Source organism: Jaculus jaculus, chromosome 2, assembly GCF_020740685.1.
Source record: "Jaculus jaculus isolate mJacJac1 chromosome 2, mJacJac1.mat.Y.cur, whole genome shotgun sequence".
Lineage (NCBI taxonomy): Eukaryota > Metazoa > Chordata > Mammalia > Rodentia > Dipodidae > Jaculus > Jaculus jaculus.
Genome location: NC_059103.1, coordinates 101,898,320 through 101,922,794, shown reverse-complemented (window position 1 = coordinate 101,922,794; position 24,475 = coordinate 101,898,320). Strand labels below are relative to the sequence as shown.

Here is a 24,475-nt window from a genome sequence, read left to right as displayed (position 1 = left end):
AGTGGTCCCTGAGCTTTGGAGGGTGTGATAGAGCTATTTCAGTGCTGGACACTCCTCTGTCACTTCTCAGCACTACATAGCCTTTTAGGTCAGCCCAGTGGTCACTGCCATCTGAAAAGAGAAGCTTCTCTAACCAGAAGCATTAATATATGAGTATGAACATTAACTGTAGTGCTTTCAGGGCAATTTGATGAGAATAATAGATGCATTTATCCAGACAAGAGCAGGCTTTATGTCCCTAACACTCATGACCTCCCCTGCATTAGGTTGTTGATTAGATTTTCAGTACCAGGCACTGGCATGTATTCCTTCCCATAGAGTATGCCTTCAGTCCAGTTAGAGAGCAGTTTGTTTCCCCCAGTGAAGCCATGCCACTATTGCACTTGTTCAGTCATTTGGCTTGCTTGGCCAAACTTGAGGCTTCCAGTGTCCACTGTTTTCACCACTGATGACTTCTGTCTCCCATAGGGGCTACATGTAGTGCAGCTTTTCCACCTTTCAATTGGCTGGTCTACAAGAAGAATGTTTTCTGCGCAGCACCAGCTTGATTTCTCAGTGACTTTGCCACTCAGGCATGTGAAGTCTTCATCAATAGGGTCTTACCATTTGTTTCTCAAGGGAAATTGAGGGCCTTGGGAATAGCCTGTAATGTTTTGGAGGCAACAGGGACCTCCCTGGCCAACACTCACTGGACAGTATCCCTTCCTTGTCTTCCTTGGCACTGAAAATTTGCTAGTAACAATCTATGGCTTCTGGATATGCTATGATACAAAAAGTAGGTTTTTATATGTCTTATTTGGAATATCTTGAATTTTTATTGACCCTATCCCCACTCTTCTTTTACTCAATCTCTTCCCCTGGCATTACTTAGGCCTTTCCCCTCCCTGTAATCTGTTCTTCTATATATATTATTTATATATATATATAATACCAACCCCTTAAGTCCTTCGCCCTCCTCCTTCCCTTATAACCATTTTCTAGCTTACTGGCCTCTGCTACTGATTTCTGGTTCCAGCTCACACACAAGTCCATACATTTGTATTTAGGATATACAAATGAGGGAGAAAATTCAACTTTTGTTTTCTAGGCCTGGTTACTTCATTTAGTATAATCCTTTCCAGATCCATCCATTCCCTGAAATTTTCATAATTTCATTTTTCTTTACCACTAAATAGAACTCCATTGTGTAAAAGTACCATATCTTTATTATCCATTCATCTGTGGAGGGACATCTAGGCTGGTTCCATTCCCTAGCTATTGTGAATAGAGTAACAATAAACATGGTTGTGCAAGTATCTCTAAGGAAGTGAGAGGAGTGATTAGGATATATGCCTAGGAATACTATAGCTGGATCATATGGCAAATCTATTTTTAGCTGTCTCAGGAACCTCCACACTGATTTCCACAATGGCTGTACCAGATTACATTCCCACCAACAGTGCAGAAGGGTTCCCATTTTATCACATACTCACCAACATTTATTGTCATTTGTTTTCTTGATGGTGGCCCTTCTGATGGGAGAGAGATGGAAATTCAAGGTAGTTTTAATTTGTATTTCCCTTATGGCTAAGGATGTAGAACACCTTTTTAGGTGTTTATATGCCATCTGTATTGATTCTGGTCAGAACTCTTAGTTCCATAGGCCATTTTTTAATTGGGTTGTTTGACTTCTTATTGTTTTGTTTTTTGAGTTCTTTGTATATTCTGGATATTAATCCTCTGTCAGATGTGTAGCTGGCAAAGATTTTCTCCCATTCTGTAGGTTGTCTCTTTGCTCTGTTCACAGTGTCCTTTGCTGTACAAAAGCTTTGTAATTTCATGAGATCCCAGTAGTTGACTAGTAGTTTTATTTTCTGAGCAACTGGAGTATATTCAGAAAACCACTGCCTATGCCAATATGTTGAAGAGGTTTTTGAGGCAACTGCGAATGTTAGAGATTCCCTGACTTCATCCTCCGCATGTTTGTTGTTAGTATATAGGAAAGCTACTGATTTCTGTGTGTTTATTTTGTATCTTGCTACATTGCTAAAAGTGTTTATCAGTGCTAGCAGTTTGCCAGTAGAGTCTTTAGGGTCCTTTAAGTATAGAATCATATCATCTGCAAATAATTTAATATCTTCCATTCCAATTTGTGTCCCTTTTATGAGTGTCTCTTGTCTTCTTGATATAGCTAAACTTCCAGTACTATATTAAATAAAAGTGGAGACAGTGGACACCCTTGTTTTGTTTATTATTTTAGTGAAAAGCTTCAGGTTTTCCCCCATTTAGTATTATATTGGCTGTAGGTTTGTCAGAAATACCATTTATTATGTTGAGATATGCTAATTTTAGTTCCAATTTCTGTAATACTTTTACCATGAAGGTATGTAGGTTTTGTTGAATTCCTTTTCTACATTTATTGAGATGATCATGTGATTTTTTTTTGTCCTTCAGACCATTTATATGATGTATCACATTTATTGATTTGTGTATGTTGAACCATCCCTGGGAGAAAGCCTACTTGGTTGGGGTGAATAATCTTTCTGATATATTCTTGTATTCTGTTTGCCAATATTTTGTTCAGAATTTTTACATCTATGTTCATGATGGAGATTGGTCTGTAATTTACTTTTTTGATCTGTCTTTGTCTGGTTTTGGTATGAGGGTGATGTTTGCTTCATAGGAGTTTGGTAGAATTCCTTCCTTTTATATTTTATGGAAAAGGTTGAGAAGCAGTGGTGTTAGTTCTTCCATGAAGGTCTGGTAAAATTCACCAGTGAATCCATCTGGGCCTGGAGTTTTTTAGTTGGGAGACTTTTTGTAACTGCTCGGATCTCTGTACTTGTTATAGGTCTATTTAAATGGTTTGTTTCATCTTGATTTCATTTTTGTAGGTTATATGAACCAAGGAAATCATCCATTTCTCTCAGATTTTCAAACTTAGAGGCCTATATGTTCTCAAGGTCCTTATGATTTTCTGAATTTCTTTGGTATCTGATGTAATAGTGCCTTTTTCATCTCTAATTTTATTAAATTTTATCTCTTCTCTCTTTCTTCTGGTCAGATGTGTCAGGGGTTTGTCAATCTTGTTTATCCTTTCAAAGAACCAACTCTTTGTTTCATTGATTCTTTGGAATTTTTTTTTTGTTTCTATTTCCTTAATTTCTGTCCTAATCTTTATTACTTCTTCCTGTCTACTGATTTTTGGTTTCCCTGTTCTTCTTTCTCCAAGGACTTAAGGTGATGCATTAAATTGTTTACTTGTGATCTCTCTAATTTTTTATTTAATTTTTTATTTTATTGTACTTATTTGAGGGAGAGGAAGAAGGGATGAGAGGGAAAGAGTGAGAGAGTTGCGCCAGAGAGGTTCTTTTCAGGTTTTGTCTGTTTGGTGTTCTAAAAGCTTCTTGTATCTGCAATAGCATTTCTTTCCCAATTTTGGGAAAGTTTTCTTCTATCTAATTTTCTTGTTTATCCTTTCAAAGAACCAACTCTTTGTTTCACTGATTCTTTGGATTGTTTCTATGGTACCACTTTCATTAATTTCTGCCCTAATCTCTAGTATTTCTTCAATCTACTAATTTTTGGTTTGCCTTGTTCTTCTTTTTCCAAGGCCTAAAGTGAAGTATTAAATTTTTTACTTGTGAACTCTCTAATTTCTTAAAATAGCAGTTAGAGCTATAAATTTCCCTCTTAGTACTGCCTTCATTGTGTCCCACAGATTTTGGTATGTTGTATTCTCTTTATCATTTGATTCTATAAATTTATTAATTTCCTTATTCATTTTTTTCAATGACTCATTCATCATTCAATATTGTACTGTTTATTTTCCATGAATTTTGGTATACTCTGTAGTTGTCCTTGTTGCTGATTTGCAGTTCAATCCCACTGTGGTCAGATAGAGTACAATGGATTATTTCAATTTTCCTGTTTTTGCTTTGTGCTCTAATATATAGTCTATTTTACAGAATGTTCCATGTGTTGCTGAGAATAATGTATATTATGCAGCATTTGAGTGGAATATTCTGGATATATCTGTTAGGTCCATTTGTTCCATGACATCATTTAATCTAGATGTCTGTCTGTTTATTTTTTGCCAGGATGACCTGTCAGTTGATGACCATGGGGTATGGATGTCACCAACTACAATTGGGTTTGGTGTTATCTGTGACCTTAAGTCTAACAGTGTTTGTTTGATGAAATTGGGAGCTCCAATATTAAGTGCATATATGCTTAGTATTATAATGTCCTCCTGTTGGAGTATTCCTTTAATCGGTATAAAATGACTTTCCTTATCTTTCCTCGCTAATGTTACTTTGAAGTCTATCCTGTCAGATAATAGAATACCAATCCATGCTTGTTTCCTAGGCCCATTTTCTTGAAGTACCATTTCCCATCTTTTCACCCTAAGACATTGTATATCTTTTATTGAGAGATGAGCTTCTTAGAGGCAAGCCTGTGTCTTTTGACTGGGGCATTGAGGCTATTGATATTAAGAGTTATTATTGAAAGACATGTGTTTATTCTTGCCATTCTTCTTATTTTTTAGTGCTTCCTATTTCCCCATTACTTGCTTGTTTTAACTGTTATTTGAGTAGAGTTTATTTTTTTCCTATTTCATCCTATGTGTGTTTTGCTTTATCTTTAGCATGATGAATTCCTTCAAGTATTTTCTATAGAGCTTGTTTAGTTGTCATAAAGTCATTTAGCCTGTTTTTGTTGTGGAACATCCTTATTTCTCCATCAATTTGGATAGATAGTTTGCATGATAAAGTAATCCTGGTTGAAAGTTGTTACCTTTCAGAACTTGGAATACATCATTCCAAGCCCTCTGGTTTTTAAAGTTTGTATTGCATAATCTGCTGTTATTCTGAAGGGCTTGCCTTTGTAAGTAACTTGCTTTTTCTCTCTTACTGCTTTCAATATATTTTCTTTTGTTTGCATGTTTAGTAATTTATTTATAACACGGCAAGGAGAGGTTCTTTCCAGGTTTGTCTGTTTGGTGTTCTAAAAGCTTCTTGTCTCTACATTGGCATTTCTTTCCCAAATTGGGGAAATTTTTCTTCTATGATTTTGCTGAAACCACCAACTAAGCCTCTGGATTGAAATTCTTCTCCTTATACTATACCCTGAATTCTTTTGTTTGATCTTGTCTAAGTGTCCCAGATATCTTGAAATTCCCACTCATACCTTCCTATTAGCTTGTCTGTCTCTTTGTTGGACTGTATTAGGTCTGCTACCTGGTCTTTTAGTTTAGATATTCTGTTCTCTCCTTCATCCATTCTACTGGTGAGACTTTACACAGAGTTTTTTATTTGACTGTGTTCTTCAGAGCTAGAATTTCAGCCTGGTTTTTTGTAAGTATTTCTATTTCCTAACTCATGTCTTGAGATACCCTCATTATATCATAAAGCTGATTTCCTGTGTTCTCTTTTAGGAATTTGTTTTCTTCTTTAATTTCTTTGTTTTCTTCTTTGATTTCTTTGAGTATAGAAAAAAATTGAATTTTTGTCAGGAATTTCATATAAAACAGTATCATTGGAGGCCATTTCTGATGGATTTTCAATTTTTATTTGGATTGTATTGTCTTGATTCTTTGTGTTTCTTGTCTTATAATATAGTGACATTTGCATCCTGAATTGATTTGATGCTTGGGTTTTCTACTTATCTGCAGTATTCTTAGATGTGACAAGCAATCTTTATATACTTTCAGGATATGAGTTTAAGTGTCAGGTGTAGCTTTTGTACCCCAATCCAACCAGAGAAGTAATTCTAGCAAGTTTAACAAGTGGACCAATTTATTGGAAAATTCTAAATTTCAGCTGAGCAATATACACATTCATTAAAAGTTATTTCTCCACTGTGTCTAAGAATAACCTAGGTTGTGTAAAGATGGCTTATCAGTTAAGGCACTTGCCTGCAAAGCCAAATGACCCAGGTTCAACTCCCCAGAGCACATGCAAGCCAGATGCACAACAGGGCACACAAATCTGGAATTCCTTTGCAGTGGCTGGAGGCCATGTTCTCTTTCTCCCTACCTGCATATTTCTGTTTCTCTCTCTCTTACCTAAATAAAAAAAAATAAAAAAATATTTTTTAAAAAAGAATAACCTATACTCCTTTCTTTTTTACAAGAAGTGCGCATTTTGCTGTGGTTTTGCTTACATCCCTCCCTACGCTGGTTTGGCATGGCTCCTGTGCTGCCATCTTACCCAGAAGTTGACTCAGGCATTTTTTATTCAACTTTCTACTTAAGATCCAAGCAGGCAGACCCTTGCTACTAGGGAACAGGTATGTCACTGGGGGTGGATCTTAGATTCCAGTTCTAAGATATGTTTTCTGTGGGGAGATCATATTTCCAGCCCAAAGGTGTAGAAGTAGCCATTGAGCTCTGGCAGTGGTGCTTAATGGTAGTGCTGACTGTTGGGGGAGGGGTCTTTCTTTTTATATCTATACAAAGGGAGACAGCTTCTTCCACCATTGATGGAAACTCCCCTGGACCTATAACCTTGAAATTAATTCCTTCTTCCTATAGAATGTGCCTGGCTGAATGTTCATCCCAGGACACAGTGCTGACTGCCACATAAATTGTCATCAGTAGTGGGGTTTTGATGTGATGAATCTAACCATGTGTATTTTGGTCTTTGGAACTTATATGGTAAAACAATGTGCATGGACTTGGTACTTGGTACTGTAGAAGTCAAGTATAATCGGTTGTTCTGTGAGAGTGTGAAAATGCTAAATGCAGAGAGAATTGTTGGTCCATGAACTTTCAAAGGAGAAGGAAAGACAACAGAGAACATTTTTGTAACTGGAATACTGGAATAAAGGCTGGCTGCATTCTGCTGCCAATGCCTAGAGAGTTTGACCAGGGTTGAATTTAAAAGTAATTGACTGGTGTATTTTGTGGAAGGTACAGAACTGTAATATGTACAATTATAAGTTGGAAAAATTCAAACAAGTTTAAAGTTGCTGGCACAGGGCTAGAAGGATTGCTTAGTGGTTAAGGTGTTTGCCTACAAAGCAGAAGGACCCTGGTTCAAGTCCCCAGGCCCCATGTTAGCCAGATGCACAAGGAGGCACATGTGTCTGGAGTTCATTTTCAGTGGCTGGAGGCCTTAGCCCACCCATTCTCCCTCTGTCTCTCTCTCCCTCTCCCTCTTTCTATGTTGAATAAATAGATACAGTTACTGGCACAGAGACTTGTTTTAGGTTCTAAAGCCATGATTGTTAAATAGATTACAACCATTAAGGATGGGCCAACTGCTCTACAATGAATGGAAAACACTGGAAAAGATGTCTGAGGGTGAAGTCCACCCAGGAAAGGTTGGATTATAGAAATGCAAACTCTTTAAAGAGGACGACTGAAAGGAAGAATTTTGAAAGCTAAAGGTCAGGATTTATTTCCTCCTTAGATTAACAAATTGGATGTGCTTCTGCACACCTGGTATTGATTTTGGAAGAATGAAAAATGCACAAAAGTTGGTCATGAAGGCACATGGTTGCAAAAGCTGTTGCTGAGATGTAGCCTGAGAAGCAAGGCTGAAATAAACATAATACTGGAGGCCAAAATGGCCACTGTATGAGGATGGATTATTGTTTACTATAGAGACCCAACAATATATTGGATGTAACAGGATTGTTCAAGTGCTACTATGGGGCACTTTTTGTTCAAATTGAAACTTTGTGTCAGGCTACTCAGCTAGCTGGAAGGATGGAATTAGAAATCCAGAGACTGTCATTACTGGTTACAGATGTCAGAGTTGAAGAATTATTTGATGTTTACTTGATGGTTATTGATTTTGTATTGCTCCATTCTCTCCATGTTATGCCTTTGTGCAATGTAAATGTTTACTTTTGCAATGGAAATGTGCCACTGTGTGTCAGAAATGTGTAACTTGTTTTGATTTTACAGGACTCACAATTAAGAGATAGTCTTAAATCTCAGAGGAGACTTGGGACTTTGGAACAGTGTTAAAGTTAGTAAAGCTTATGAGACCTTTGCATTTTGACTGAATACAAGTTTCAGTGTGAGATGGTCATGAGTCACATGGAGACTAGGAGTGTAATGTGGTAGTCTGAAAGTTTGGCCCCACAGACTCAGGCACTTTTGACAAAGCATCCCACTATGTCCCCAGTAGGCAATCCCTGCTGTTGGAGAAAAGGTATATCACTGGGGGTAGATCTTAGAGTCCAGCCTTAAGGTGTGTTTGTAGGAGGTAGCAGATATGATTTACAGCCCAAAGATGTGAAGAGAGCACTTGTGTTCTGGCTGTTGGTTCTTGATGGTGGTGCTGGCTGTTGGTGGTATTTCTGGGCTTATATCTGTGGAAATGAGACAGCTTCTTTCATCACTGATGGAACCTTCCCTGGATATATAATCTCAAAATAAATTACTCTTTCCCATAAACTTTGTGTGGTTGAATGTTCATCCCAGGAAAATGGAGCTGACTACAACAGGCAAGTTGCTAATGAGCAAAATTGGTTTCTCCATGCCATACACACCAAGTGGATCACCTGAAAGTCCACATATGTCCCCATGATTAAATGAATATGATTCTTTGCTCCACTAAAGGCACAAAATCTCAGACAATGCTCATAATAAGATAGCTGTGCATCAACAAATAAAGTTCTACACACTTCTGAGAATTAGACTCGATACTTGTCCTGCTGCCTTTCCCTTCTTAGAAGGATCCAACCACTTAGAAGACATGTATACATCTAAATCAAGATGTGTTAGGGGACTGGACTAAGTCACAAGAGCTAAAAATACTCAAAGACTTAGAAAATGTGCCAAATAACAAACTTTACTGTGAGAAACAGTGGATTAACATTTTACAATTGAAGTCAAGGCAGTCGGATAGAAAAAATATGCATTTCACAAGTGATAATATGTTATATACAGCTAGTTGTGAGAAGATATGACTTAGATACCTTACTTTTCCCAACTTAAAACAATGAAGTATCTAATTCATAAGAGATGCTCAGAAGCATGTAGACTTGAATGAATCCATGGATAGCTCAATTTAGACTCAACAAGAAGTCAGGTCATTTAGTAACCATAGTTGAATTCATTAATGAATGCTCTTCAGTATCTCCAGTGTCTTTAGGGTCTGATCATCTTTCCAAAATTCCAACAAATTGTAAATGCAACCTGATAAGACAGCTTGCTTTAAAATTATGAGACTAGTTTTTAAGCATTCTTCTCTGTCTGCCTGTTAGTGACTAGAAGAAAGTTATCCTTTCTAATGAACCTTCACTGAACCAGTCAAGTATAGTGCATCTTTTTATTAGCATGAGTCTATACGATCCTTATGAATTATCTGAAAATACTGTCTTTAATCCTTCTTTGTTGTAGTAGGCATGCACACTTAATAACTTCTTCATGCAACACTGTCTTTATGAGAGCCCTTATTCAGTAGAACTTAACCCTATTTGATAATGGCCAAGATCACACATCGGGACATTATGTCACATAAATTCCCAAACTTTTGTGTCTCTTTAAACTCACTCATGTTAATGATTATTGTAGCTAAGATAAAATAGTCTTCTACTTTAAAATGTGGTATGAAAAAAGATGAATTTTCTAAGTATCCCTTTTCCAGTTTTAATTGAAACAAATTATAGGTATGTTGTAGAACAGCTACCACACACACACACCTCCCTCTTCAGTTTTCACTCAACAATCTAATATTCTAAGACAAAACATTCAAATTATTACATTTTTTCTTGACTGCAGCAAAAACAAATAGTTGAGATAACTGTATTTTTTTTTAATTTTTTATTTATTTATTTGAGAGCGACAGGCACAGAGAGAAAGACAGAGGGAGAGAGAGAGAATGGGCGCGCCAGGGCCTCCAGCCTCTGCAAACGAACTCCAGACGCGTGCGCCCCCTTGTGCATCTGGCTAACGTGGGACCTGGGGAACCGAGCCTCGAACCGGGGTCCTTAGGCTTCACAGGCAAGTGCTTAACCACTAAGCCATCTTTCTAGCCCAAGATAACTGTATTTTTAAGAGTACAAAGAAGGTTTAGGAAGTGGGGAGTTTTGAAAGCTACTTATCATGCTCCTATTACTATACAATTAGTGTAATAACAAAAAATCAGCATGGTGCTGTTCTTCTGGATTCTCACACACAAAACCATCAACTGATTTTGCCCTGGTTTTATAAGGCTTTCAAATCACATTTTATAAACTCTATACAGTCCCAAATCCTGGGCAGCAGGTAGCAACACAAATGAATAAACTCATGTAGATATAGCTGAAGTTAAAAAAAAAAAAAAAACAGAAAGTTCCATTAGGACTTTGCCTTAAACCAAAGGCTGCATTGCTGTAATTATTGCTACAACTGATAACATGTCAGAACCAACCTGGACATTTCTGCTCCTGTAAGCTCCTCCTTGCTTCCTGGTTGGCAATACATCTAGTTTGTTTTCTCCTCAATTAAAATTATTCCATATTTCCCTGCATAGAAAGTTCTGTGGTCATCACACATGCAGTAATGTAGACCTCTTCTACAGTAAGATCCTACCCAAATAAGAGTAGCTGAGGGCATTTTAAGTGGGAATATGAAATTGTAATTGATAAATCATAGGCATAGATAAGAATTTTTCAGTGGGAACTTTAGCCAAGACCATGGGTTTATAGAAGAAAAGACATGCTATAAAGCTACAAGGAGCCCATCAAGGTTTGCTTTCTAGGAAAGGATTTAATAATTTTATAATCTTGAATATTACCATTAGGTCTTAAAGTTAAAGTTTAAAGTTAAAACAAATTAAAAGTTAATGATACTGAGGGCATCAATAACACTTCACTCTAAAATCTTTTGAAGACTAATTTAGCACTACAAATGCCAGTCATTAAAAGGAGACACAAAGGTATGATGCAAGGTAATGGGCCCAACATCTTTCAGTGCCCTGTGATCTATCCCAATAATGACCTGCACAATGGGACAGAACAGTGCAAATTGATATACATGACATAGTCCACAGAGTTGAATACCCTTTACTCTAACATTAAGTTAAAGCTATTAGGACTCACCACTGTCATAAGCTTTACAAATATTTTCAGAATCCAATAGGCAGAAAATAGTGCCACTATGATATAACACTGTGTTATATTAGTGGAAAATTAATTTTAAAAACATTTTCCTAAAAAAAATTTCAAGTTATAAATTGAGAAGTAAGAAACAATGAGCACATGCATAAAAATACAAACCAAGAACAAGAATAAATGATGCATACCTTTCTTGTTTGTTTTGCTGCCTTACTTTTATGTACTATTTCTATACAATTTGGAATACCCTACTTTAGGCCCCCAAAAGGTTAAAGTAGGTGACTCATGTATAAAAGGAAAAATGTGTCCTCATTTACTGAAGAGGCCACATGGATATTACTCATTGAAAAGCTATGCAAAAAGGAAGGAAACACTTATGAAATACAGTGGTTCATGGAATGAATATAGGAAATGAGCATAAGGGGTGTGCTGAAGTAATGACTGAGAACTGACCCTTAAGAAAGTGGGGGGAAAGAATGCTAAGAATTCAACTTCCTGTTAGACTCAAGTCACATAGCAGAAGGAATCAGCAGGACTCAGTCCAGGGCCACTGGCTAACAGGAGGTATGAAAATGCTTGCTGACTGTGCAATGTTTACATTTCACCATAATATACCCTAATTTCATAAGGTAGGGCATTAATAGCATTTCTGCTTTGTGTAAAATCCACAGTACTTTTTTAAAAAAAAAAATGATTCTCAATAAACTTTATTAGTCATAGAACTCTAAAAAATTTGACTGTGCATTCAGCCTCAGCTAAGACCCTAGATGCCCTACCTACACTGGAGCTGGGAAAGGTAGCTATTCACAAGTTCTAGAAGGGACGCTTATTATGCCTTTTTCCATTGTATGTTTCTATTTGTAAAAGATTTGCCTTTAGGAATAAAATACCACAAATTTACATGGACAAGTGGAAACCTCATATTTTTTCATTATGTCCATTTAGTAAAGACATACATACATATTCATAAGCTCCCTTGCCTTGTCATGTGATAGCCTGTAGTGCTACAAGTCTCTGCCAACAAGAACATTATCACCAGAGGCAGGCCCTCGACCTTGGGCTACCAGAATAAATCTCTTTTCTGTATAGAGTATCCTAGCTTAAGTATTTCATTCATTATAACAACACAGAATGGAATAAAGTTGTGTGTATATATGTATCAAAACATCACTCTTTCTCTATAACTATATACAACTATTACATGCCAATTAAAATTACAATTACATATTGTTATATCATAAAATCTCACTAGCAAATATCTGATGTTGCTAGGCAAATCCTTCCTTGTGCTTCTATTTAATCAGAAATGTATGGGTTTAGAAAAAATAGTAACATGGAAGTTTTGCGTAGCTAAACAGTATATATTTAGCAATACAAGTCAACACAATCTCAAATACCCTGAAGAACAGAGCAACATCTCTGTACTGCATGACCTCTGGCATTACACTGAAGCACAAAAGTCTTCCACTGTACAATAGAATCTACCATCAGGAAAAACAGCTTCTTCTGTATGTTTAATCAGAATGACCTGAGTAGTAACTCCATCCCTTTGAACTCTCAATAGTGGAGCTAAACTGTTGTTTAAATGACATAACATTTATAATACACCCAGCTATCATTCAGAAGCTCTTTCTTCCCCACCAAGAGGTGATCTTTATTTTTCCAAGAATGCAACTGTCTCTAGAATTGAATAGATTTGAATTGTCTGAACTGTAGAGTCTCAAAGTGTGACACCAAGACAAGCAGTGCCAGTATCACCCAGCTGTCTTCTAAGTAGTTTTCATCCATTTCATCCCACAGCATGAATTATAGGGACTTCTTATTCTGTTGATTTTTAAATAAAGAAACTTTAAAGTATGAATAATGTGATGGTTTACACTGATTGTCAACTTGACAGGCGTTGCAGTCAGCTCCTTGTTACTGGGACGAACATCCAACCAGACACAGTTCATGAGAAGAAGGGATTTATTTCAGGCTTACCAAGTCCAGGGGAACTTTATACCATAAATGGTGAAAGAAGCCGGCTCCCTTTCATACATTCAAGCAGAGAGACACCACCAACAGCCAGCACCACCGGTAAGCTTGAACCATCACACTGCTCTCTCCACAGTTTTAGACTGCAATTGAGACCCACCCCCAAAAGCACCTTAGAGCTGGACTGCAGGATCAACTCCCAGTGAAACCTCCTTCAGCCAGATGGCTGTAGAACCAAGTTGCAAGTTTAATTTTAATAAAACACTTGAGTCTATGAGTCCCTACATTTACACTTTCACATTCAAATTACCATAACAGGACCTATAATCACCTGTGAGAAATTATGTAGAGTTAAGTTAGCCTCTGCACACATTTACAAATGATTATCTTGAATAGGTTAATTAAAGTGAGAAGACTGTAGGGGATATACTTCTAATTAGCTTGACTTCTGGCCAAGCATACAAAATGGCTGACACTTATATAATCATGATTCATCATCCCTTATGATGATGAGATCATTGTATGGAATGGGCCTGCATACACATGTGCTAATGAGATCACTGTATGTAGTGTTCCTGCATGCATCTATCCTAAAGAGATCATTATATGGAGTGTATTTGTACACAGCCTATATTAGCACCCTGTCACAGGAATAAAGAACTTAGCTCTGCTCGGCTGGTGTCTGAGTGTCTACTCCATATGCCTTCTTCTAGCTGGTCTCACCTGTTCCACAAATTCCCCTGGAGCTACAAACTCCTGAGAAAGATGCACCTAACTGTGGGTAAAACCATTCCATGAACTGATGTCCTGGACTATATAAAAGGACAGAGCTAGCTAAGAGCAGCATTTATCATTCTCTCTACTTCTTCTGTGCTCATGTGACAATGGGATACCAGCTTCCTGCTCATCCCATGCTTCTTCTGTTGATGGATGTCCCCATGAAATTTTAAGCCAAAGATAAGCTCTATTTCCTTGAAATGCTTGAATTGACCAGGTATTTTTTCCCAGCAATAAGAAAGTAACTGAGTACAAGCAAGTACATGCATACCTGCATATACATACATTTTAAAAACAAACAGAGCTAGAAAGATGTTTCAGTGGTTAATGCACTTGCCTGAAAAGCCTAATGACCCAAGATTGATTCCTCAGTAACCATATAAAGCCAGATGCACAGAATGGAGTTCATTTGCCCACTGCCAGAGGCCCTCCCTCTCCTTCCTCCCTCATATCTCTGCCTGCAAATAAATAATTTTTGTTTTGTTTTGTTTTTTGAGGTAGGGTCTCACCCTAGCCCAGGCTGACCTGGAATTCACTATGGAGTCTCAGGATGGCCTTGAACTTATGGCAATCCTCCTACCTCTGCCTCCCGAGTGCTGGGATTAAAGGCATGCACCACCATGCCCAACATAAATAAACATTTTTAAAAAGCAATTTTTATTTCTGAGAGACAGAACAAGTATAACACAAAGATGCTAGAAATGTATTTTAAAAGGGCCTTATAATTTGAAAACCACAATTTCTCAAAGTCACTGTAGAATCAGTACATTATGTTAACATTCAGAATAGTGTTTGTCCTTTTCTTCAGCCTATCCACTAATTTACCAACTCCTCTGTAGAGCTCGAGCTAATAAAGAAGCTCATTATTTAATAATATACTCAAATTTCTACAAAAACATTTTCACTGACCATGAAATTCTAGCAGGCTTGAAATTTTAATTATGATTCATTCACAACTTCAGTCCCTGTCATCTTTGAAGTTAGGTATCATTAGTTAGTCAGAGAAATGATAGTAAATGACAGTAAATTCAATCTCCCTATGAACATCATTTGAATGAAAGAAAAATTAATTAATTAATTAGTACTATATAAGTAATAGTCATGGGCCATCAGGAACCTCTTTCTCTGAATTTTTATGAAGCTTAAGTACTTTTTTGATGGAGATTAATGTTCCTCTATAATTAAGTACAAACGAAATAATCAATCACTGTTCCTTCCTAATTATCAAACCATACTTGACTTATCACCACCTTTAGATGAGAACAATGATAAACTGTCTTCAGAATTAAAATTCCATTTCCAGACCCATCTTGATATTTTTATACTTACCACTTATCTCTTGAAAATTATACTTTCATACTTTTTTAAAAAATTATATTTGCTATAGTAACATTGTCATAAGTACCAAACTGACTATTCCCAAAATGAAGAATCTTTCATTGAAACAAGTAGTAAGAGAAGGATAAACATGATATTCAGTTTGTTTTGTGGTTTTGCTTTCATTTTTATAGCAATAGGAATGGCACCTGCATCCTCACATATGCTAAGTGACTGAGCTATATTCCCAGTCCTGTAACACATCTTTAAACAGATAATTGTCAACACAGCCTCCAGCTCTGAAAGCCTAAGGCCTAATAGTTGCTAAATAAATACACTGATCCTTAAAATATAGCCATTGATGACTGGCATAAATTTTAAGCAAAGAAGGAAAATAGACTTATGTTTGAGAGACAATAACTTAGCCTTCAAAATAAGTACATTATCTAACTAAAGATAAAGGAGAGAAACTACACAAATAAAAGACAAGAGCTCTGGGTTTTCTTTGATTCCAATCTTCAATACGAAATCCTAATCTCTTCCTTAAATGAATTCTCTGAGGATAGCTCTAATTCATAGTAAGGAAGATATCTGTGAGTTTGACACCTATGTATTAGCAATTCAATCAGGTGGGTACCACATACATAAAAAGAATTGCCCAAACCTGGCAATAAAAGGATAGAAGACAAAAAAAAGTCATAAAATTAATCCAAATTCTATTGAGATAAGAAGGCCAAAATCCTCTTAAATTACTAAAAATCATATGGGATCAAAATTGACAGAATAAAACTTAAGACATTTTAAAATAGCAAGGGATTATAGAGAAAAGTAGGAAATCTGATGTAAAAAAATACTAAGTGACAGGAGTTCCTCAAGGAAGAAAGTCGGATTCTAAAAAAAAAGGAAGAGGGCTAGAGAGATGCTTTAGCAGTTAAGGCATTTGGACCCATGTTCAATTCCCCAGGACCCACATTAGCCAGATACAAAGGGGCACATGCATCTGGAGTTTGTTTGCAATGGCTGGAGGCCCTGGCACACGCATTCTCTCTCTCTCTCTCTCTCTCTCTCTCTCTCTCTCTCTCTCTCTCTCTCTCTCCCTCCCTCTGTCAAATAAATAAATTAATTAAAATAAAATATTTAAAGAAAAAGAAAAGGAAGAAAAAATACTACACAAACTACAGGATAAAAATTCAGAAAATTAACACTGAAATATTAATTTTAAAGCTGCTAGGGGCTGAAGAAATGACTTAGTTGTTCAAGTGCTTTCCTGCAAAGCCTAAGGACTCAGATTTGATTCCCCAGTGCCATCTTCAAGGTGGCAAATGCATCTGGAGTTTGTTTGCAATGTCTAGAGGCCCTGAAATGCCCATTCCCTACATAGTGAGTTCCAGGCCAGCTTGAACTATTTAGTGAAATCCTGTCTTGGACAAAGAAATAAACAGACAAAAGTATAGAGTCAAGATGTACCTGAGGCAGGGATTAAGGGGCAATCACATAGTTAAAAAAACACTCAAAGCCACAAGGAGACTTATGGGATTCCTAAGTGATTTTTTTGTGGTATGTGTATATAAGTGTTGTGCACATGTGCGCATTTGTATATGTGTATGAAGGTACTTATGCACATGTGTGAATATGGAGACAAAAAGTTGATTCTGGTGTCCTCCTCAGACATACTCTGCTCTTATTTTTTTTTGTGACAAGACCTGTTACTAAGCCAAGTGTGGAGATGCATACATTTATTCCCAGCACTTGAGGGGCAGAGATAAGAAAGATTGCTGGGAGTTTGAGGCCAGCCGGGAACTACAGAGTGAGTTCCAGGTCAGTTGTACTAGAGTGAGACCCTACCTCCTAAACTCACTGATCTGGTGAATCTAACTGTCCAGTGAGCCCCAGCACTCTCCCTGCCTCTCCCTCCCCAGCACTAGGATGACAGGTGTACACAGCACACTCCACACCAGTATTTCATGTGGGTGTGGAGATCCAAACTCAACCCTCATGCTTGTGTGGTAAGCACTGAACCATCTTCCTAGCTTCTCTAATCTTTTTTTTGTAATTTAAATTTTATTTTGCTATGAGAGATAACCAGAGATTTCAGCTAACACTTCAGATCCGAATTATACAAAAGACATCAATCTTAAGTAATAGCAATTTTAATGATGTTTGATAACTTGATCTGATGTTTCTTTTTTTTTCAGAAAGATTTTTTTAAATTAGTTTTCTATTCTGCAAGTACAGGCAGTTTGGTACCATTGTTAGGCTCATCTGTGACCTACCCCCTTCCTGTTGGCCCCTCCTTGCTGAGGTATATGGATCGTGCATTCTGGGGTTAGCCCACAGTTATTGGTACAATAAATGTCTCTGTATATCATGAACCAACATGTGGCTCTGACATTCTTTCTGCCCCCTCTTCCACAAAATTTCCCTGAGCCATGTTGGGGTCATTTTTGGTCTGCCTCAGTGATGAGGTGTTGGGGGCCTCTGGGGCTCTGGCTCTCTGATTTGGTAGGCATTGATTTTTCTCTGTGTTGGTCTCCTTCATCCTTGTGCTGGTATCCGGTTCATCAGAAAAACAGCACCCATGCTTGTTTCACCAATTTTCCTTAGTTTCAGCTGGAGCCTTTTGGAGGTATGATGGGGTGGCTCTCTCCTTAGGATCTGCATCTATCTGAAAAAGAGAAGCAGATTCTCCAACGGAGAGTAAGTTAGCACCAGGACAAATGAGATAGCCCTTACTTTTTTTTATAGAGAGTTTAATAGATGTCAGCTGCATATGGTGTCATCATCAATAAGGTCTTACCACTAACCTTTGGTGGGTCTTCAAGTACTCTGACAGAAATCTGTCATTCTTTTAGAAAACCTTGTAGGTTTCTCTGATCAAAAGCTCATTGTGGGTGATAGCCCCATGCTGGTACTGGGAGTTACAGGTCAGTGTCCCCTAAGAAAATGAGGAAAAAAATTAACTAATATATAGGAGTTATAGACGAGAGAGAGAAAGAGGGAGAGGGAGGGAAGAAAGATATAGAGGATTTAGGTTAGACTTGATCCTACCCTCTCCAGTGTCTTGGGGTTCAGGTGTTTCCTTTAAGGGCCTGGTGAAGGTTCAGCCATTTGCTCTGCCTTTTAGGAAGTAGAATTTTATGGTACCATTGCTGTTTGGGTCTAGATTTGTGTTTCCCACCCCTTTGATGCTCTCCCCTCCCTCCTTGTCCCTCCTAGTGTCTAGCCCATGAGATGCTTGCTGGGTGTGTAAGGTATCTTGGGTAGATTCAGGTTAGGTGTTATAGATGAGTGAGACTATGTGGCGATTTTTTTTCTTTGACTGGGTTAGTTCACTGAGAATGATCTGTTCCAGGTTCACCCATTTTTCCTCAAATTTCTTTGTGTCATTTTTTTCTTACTGCTCTATAGAATTCCACTGTGTAGATATACCACATATTAGTTATCCATTCTTCTAGTGATAGACATCTGGGTTGATTCCAGCTCTTAGCTATTACGAATTGAGCCACTACACACATGGTTGAGCAAATCTCTCTGGCCTGTGGTTTGAAGGTTTTAGGGTAGATGCCCAGTAAGGGAATAACTGGGTCTGTTGGTATCTCTATAGTCAGCTTTTTCAGGAGTCTCCATATTGCTTTCCAAAGTGGTTGTACAATCCTACATTCCTACCAACAGTGGATGAGTGTTCCTGCTTCTCCACATCCTCTCCAGCATTTATTTTCATTTGGTTTTTTGATGTTTTCTATCCTTATTGGAGTAAGGTGGAATCTCATAGTTGTTTTAATTTGCATTTCTCTGATGATTAGGGATGATGAACATTTTCTTAAGTGTGTATTTGCTCTTTGTATTTCTTCCTCTGTGAACTGCCTGTTCATCTCTTTGCCCCATTTTGTGAGTGGGGTGTTTGACTTCTTACTGTTTAGATTTTTGGGTTCTTTGTAGATTCTAGAGGTTAGGCCTCTATCAATTGGATAACCCGCAAATGTTTTCTCCCATTCTGTGGGTAATCTATTGGCTTTGCTTATTGTATGCTTGTCTGTAAAGAAACTCTTCAGCTTCATATAAAATCCTAAAAGCAGTTAGGGAAAAACAGCGCACCACTTTCAAAGGTAACCCCATCAGAATTACTTCAGACTTCTCGATGGAAACCCTGAAAGCTAGAAGATCCTGGAGTGAAACTCTGCAAAGTCTAAGAACCTATGGATTCCAACCCAAACTGCTCTACCCAGCAAAAGTATCCCTCATAATAGATGGTAAAAGAAAAACTTTCCATGACAAAACTCAGCTTTACAATTATATGAACACAAAACCAAACCCACAGAGAGTATTTCAGGAAATCCTCCACAAAGAAAAAAATAAACAAACTCAAATGCCTACAAGAAGCAGATCACAATAACCAAACCCAGAGTAGGCACAAAAAACGTCAAAGCCCATGAAAATACCAACACACATCTACCACCACAATATGCCTTCTCTAATCTTATGTGCACAGTGATCCTTTATAAATGAAATAATGTTCATGGAGTGGTCATAAGGGTATTCAGAAAGATGACCTGGTATCACATCCCTTGCTAAAGTACACAATCAAGTACCAATGTAGAAACACTGCACAATCAACCCTGGAATAGTCAAATGAGCAAGTGTAAAGTTCACCTAAGTTAAACTAATACACATTTCTTTTTTTTCTTTTATTTTTTTTGTCTTTTTACTTTTTCTCTTTTGGAATTTTCAAGGCAAGATCTCACACTATCATGCCAGGCTGACCTGGAACTCACACTGGAGCCCATGGCTGGCCTTAAATTCACAGAAATTCTTCTACCTCAGCCTCCTAAATGCTATAACTAAAGGCTGGCACCATTACACTTGGCGTTAACACACCTTTCTTACCAGTCTTCATCCCTAAGTAAATCTTGGGAAATGTCAAATAAAAAACTTAACAATATTCCTTTTAAAGGTCAAGACATTTGGTGTCCTTTCCTCCATCTTTGAGAATGCCTGAAGAATGTTCAATCAACAGATCTAACTGGACAGAAAGATGAATAGACAACAGTTATATAGAAAGAATAACTTGTTTCACTTGATTGATGACCGTGTTTCCCAAGTCTTTGAGTTACAAATTTATTAGACTAAAGACATTATTAGCTTATGAAACCCAATCTTCTAACTTGAAGTCAGAACAGAAACATGCCCTATATTTGAAAAACAGAAACATGATAAGGAACATTTACCTCTTGTATATTTCATGAACAACAGAAGAGGAAATCAACTTCAGGTGGCACTTAGCTTTTGGGCACTTTGCCCAGAACATGTTAGGAGTTTAGAGGTTGAGAATTGTGTGTGAGAAAAGATTAATGTGTTAATTAAATATGTTTGATAAAATGCAAACAATACTATTTTAAAAACTTAAAAAACATCTTTCTCAATTAAAATTGAGTAGAATTTTTCTGTCTATGGAGCACTTGGCATGGATTCCTAAGGCAAATTCACCTTGGAGTCCAAGATGGCTACTAGAATCTAACTACTATGTCCCCACTACAGGTAGCAAAAGTAAGGAAACAAGGAAAAAGGCATAACAGACCCATCAGGACATTTCCCCAAAACTGCTAGTTAATACTTCTTTCATCTCATTGGCCAAAATTTACTCAAATGGCTGCCTGCTACATGGAAGCTATAAAATAGTGTTTATTCTATATAATCAAAATTTGGGACCTGGAGAGATGGCTTAGAGGTTAAGGCATTTGCCTGTGAAGCCTAAGAACCCAGGTTTTGGGATTCCTCAGTACATACATAAGCCAGATGCACAAGGTAGTACATATGTCTGGAGTTTGTTTACAGTGGCTAGAGGCCCTGGCATGCCCATATTCTCTTTCTTTCTTTCTTTCTCTTTCTGTCTCTCTCATACTCTGTATCTCCCTCCCTCTCTGTCTCTGTCTCTCTCTCTCTCTCTCTCTCAAATAAATAAATAAATAAATAAATAAATAAATAAAATGTGGCTATTCCATTGCTGAAATAGATAATTAGGGTGACAGTGTAATTTATCTTCCAATTGAGAAACTACTGAGTTACAAGAGGGCATAGTTAATAATTAGACTAGGTTGACACATCTGAGTATAAGAATATCCTGGGGATATCAGATACTGGGTTGCAACAAGCCACTGCCACTGCTCAGACTTACTGCCACTTATCAAGGCCAAAAAAAATGTAGCAGTATTTATTTGGCTTTCTACTTATTTATTTAGTAAAATATTTATAACTTACTAATCCTCACAGCAAGCTTTTCAAGTCAATATTTTTGCTTCTATTTTAGTGGTCAAGTGGGAAATATTCAATAAAATAAATGTGTTCTCACCCTCGCAGATAGTGCTATATTTATAAAAGAAGTTCATTGCTTCCTGAGTCCAGTGGAAACCACTATATTTTTGTAGCCCTTGTCCCTGCTGCTATCAATTGTCAAGTACATCACACGAAATAAAGAAGGCCAAAACATAAGCATGTAAAGTATGAATCTGGTTATACAAATAGAGAGCACAAAACAAGAGGTAGAGAAGCAGCCCAGTACAAGGATGGGAGGAATCAGATGTTCACTGCAGAAAGGCATGAGGGAAGTTCAGGGTGACAGACGTATTCCCTCAGCTTGTACTGGTGGCTTTGTGTGTGACCTCATTTGTTAAACTTATTGACCTATAAACCTGAAAATAACAAACTTTGTTACAGATAAATCATATTTCAAGAACACTAACAAGAAAAGAAAGGCAGGGATAAAGTGCTAGGAGGAAGAAAGGGTGAAGAAGAGAGGTCTATTAAAAGGTATCAGAGGTGTGAGAGATAAAAGTTTTTATCTGTCTATTCACACCCCAACATTCCATTTTGTTCTAGCAGATGTGAAGGTTAAACAAGATATCCTCCCCACTGGCAAGGACATAGAAGATGAATCAGAGGAGGGAGCGACTGCAGGTCCAACCAAGAGCAAACTGCCCAAAGTGGGGTCGTGGGTGCAGTCAGTCAAGGATGAAAAGGAAATGGGTAGTTTGAGAGCTGCGGAGGAAAATGAAGCCATAGGCTGCTCTCCCTCCCTCCACCCACCAACTGCTGGCCCAGACCCAGAAGTGCAATGAGGAGGAAGAAAAGTACAATCTGACAAGTAAAGGTGTGTGTGGGCCCTGGAACATCCTAGTGAGACACGGAAATTATAACTCTTCAGCAGGAAATTACCATTTTTCCCCATCCTACTCATGGTATTCAGGGGTTTTGTTTGTTTGTTTGTTTTTGTTTTTCCTTTTTACAACCACATATGTTTCTGTAGCTGGGGAGCACTGATATGGGAGCCTGGCAAACACTTCTTTGTTAAATGAAGTTCTAATGTAACTGAATCCTATCTATCAGTAAGACGATTGTTATCCTCAGCTCCTCTTTCAGGAATTCCATCTCTTTCTCCACTCTTTCATTTCCCTGGATAGTTCACATGTATCTTTTTCATTGTCTATACAGTTGCCAATTGTAGTTTCCCCTTCACTATTTTTTTTCTTCTGCTTAGCCATGCTGTGTAAATTTAACTCCCACTCTAACTCAGATGGAAGAGAAGATGGGTGTTCTCTGCAGCCCTGTGCTTCGCCGGTCCCTCGGTGCTAGTCTCATCTACACGCGTTAACGGAAAAACAAAGCAGCTGAAGTAAGTGAAAACCTAATTTCACCCAATAGTGCTGATTTCATCTGAGGAAATAATCTCTCCAAAGAGTTCCTGAGTTCCTGAGCCACTCCTGCTCCCCTGCATGTCTCTCTGTACTGGCACCTGGTGCATGTGGTGGGATGGTGCATAAGGCTTGGGATGCTGCTGAAAAGGACAATATATTCTACGTCCCCAGGTCTCCATGGCAACCCCAAGCTCCTGGGTGCTGTTGGCCCTGCTGTGAAATTACACAGCTCCACTCTGTGTCCTTGGGACTCCAGTTTTGGTCTCTCTCAGCAGTCTCTCTTAGCTAAGTCTTACCATGTCCTCATTCATAAGAGCTTGTCTCATCTCTACTCCCATTGAACAGGATCTCTGTGTAACCAACTTCCTTTCAGGCATGCAGCTCTCATCTGGTAGGCCTACTCTTCAAAATTTAACTTCTTACCGTTGGCCTTGAAGGTAGCTTGGGGCTTGCAGGCTGCTTTGTGAGATCTTCCTTTTCTTAAGGCAGGATAGAAAGACAAGGAAAATTAAGATAACATGGAGAAACAAAGGACAAAGGTATTTTCAAATAAGAATGTTAAAATATCAATCAGCCATGCTTAAGGCATGAGTGTATGTGACCTGGAGCATATCCTGACTCCTTTCCCAGATATTCTCTGAGAATTTCGCAAATGAGACCATTAACTTTTGTTTGCAGTGAAGACATCTTAACTTCCCTTGCAACTCTTATGCTTTCACCTATCAGCTACCCTTCAGGAATCACCCTGTGGTCTCATTTCAGTTCCTTAGCAACACTTTGACAACATAACTCAGAACCCACCCACACCAGGCCTATGGCTATTGCAAGGACAATTTAGCATTAGCCTCTCTTAAGAAATCCACACCATGTTTGCCTGTGCTTGTCTTGCTCCTGAACACCTCTCTTTCTACTAACCCCATGTGTAAATCTATGGTGTGATCTCTTCTTAATAAACATCAGCTCTGCTTCATGCAGGCTCATCCTGCAATGATTTCTGTGGTAAAGTCAAGAATCCTGGCTTCACCTGAGAGGGGGTCTCTGTGAAAAACTGTTAGGCTATTTCAGATGACAGCATAGAGCTGTCTCCAGAGTGCACCCAATGCCACCAACATTCTGTCCCCACTAGGCAGCTGCACTGCTGTGGCCAAGCTGGAGGGTACTAGAAGGTGCTTGCATCATCCTGAGCAGGCCTCAGGGAGAACAGCTCCCAGCCTTCACTTTTCCACATAATCTTCACCAAATCATCTCTTTTGGAGCGACTGGAGCCAAGCAGTCAGTTCAGCTCTGCCAGTAGATGTGTGCTCCTAGATGGGTGACTTACTATCTCTGTGAGTCAGTTTCCCCAAATGCAAAAAGGGAAATAAAATATGAATTTGCTCCAAAATACTTGGAGGATGGAAAGATCTTATATGTAAAAGTTCTTGTGTGCACTTGTATACATATATATTCTTGTGTGTGCTTGTAGATGTGCATGTTTTGTGTGTATTTGTATACATGTAAGCCCTTTTCTGTGTGCTTGTATACATGTATGTTCTTATATGTACTTGTATGCATGACCATTCTTATGTATGCTTATTGACATGTAAATTCTTGTGTGTGAACTTGTATATATGAATGTGCTTGTGTGTACCTATGTATATTTAAGCATAATGCAAAAAAGTTATTTGATAAATTAGTTCTTAACT

The 24,475-nt window shown here is 37.9% G+C and overlaps 1 protein-coding gene across 1 annotated transcript in view; it reads left to right on the top strand.

The window, feature by feature from the left end:
* Positions 1 to 22,214, top strand: part of Bank1 (B cell scaffold protein with ankyrin repeats 1) — a 359,398-nt gene extending 337,184 nt beyond the window's left edge. The window contains 1 exon segment of the mRNA XM_045143530.1: positions 21,976 to 22,214. Coding sequence (XP_044999465.1) covers positions 21,976 to 22,214 — 239 coding nt within the window.
* The last annotated feature ends 2,261 nt before the right edge of the window (positions 22,215 to 24,475 follow it).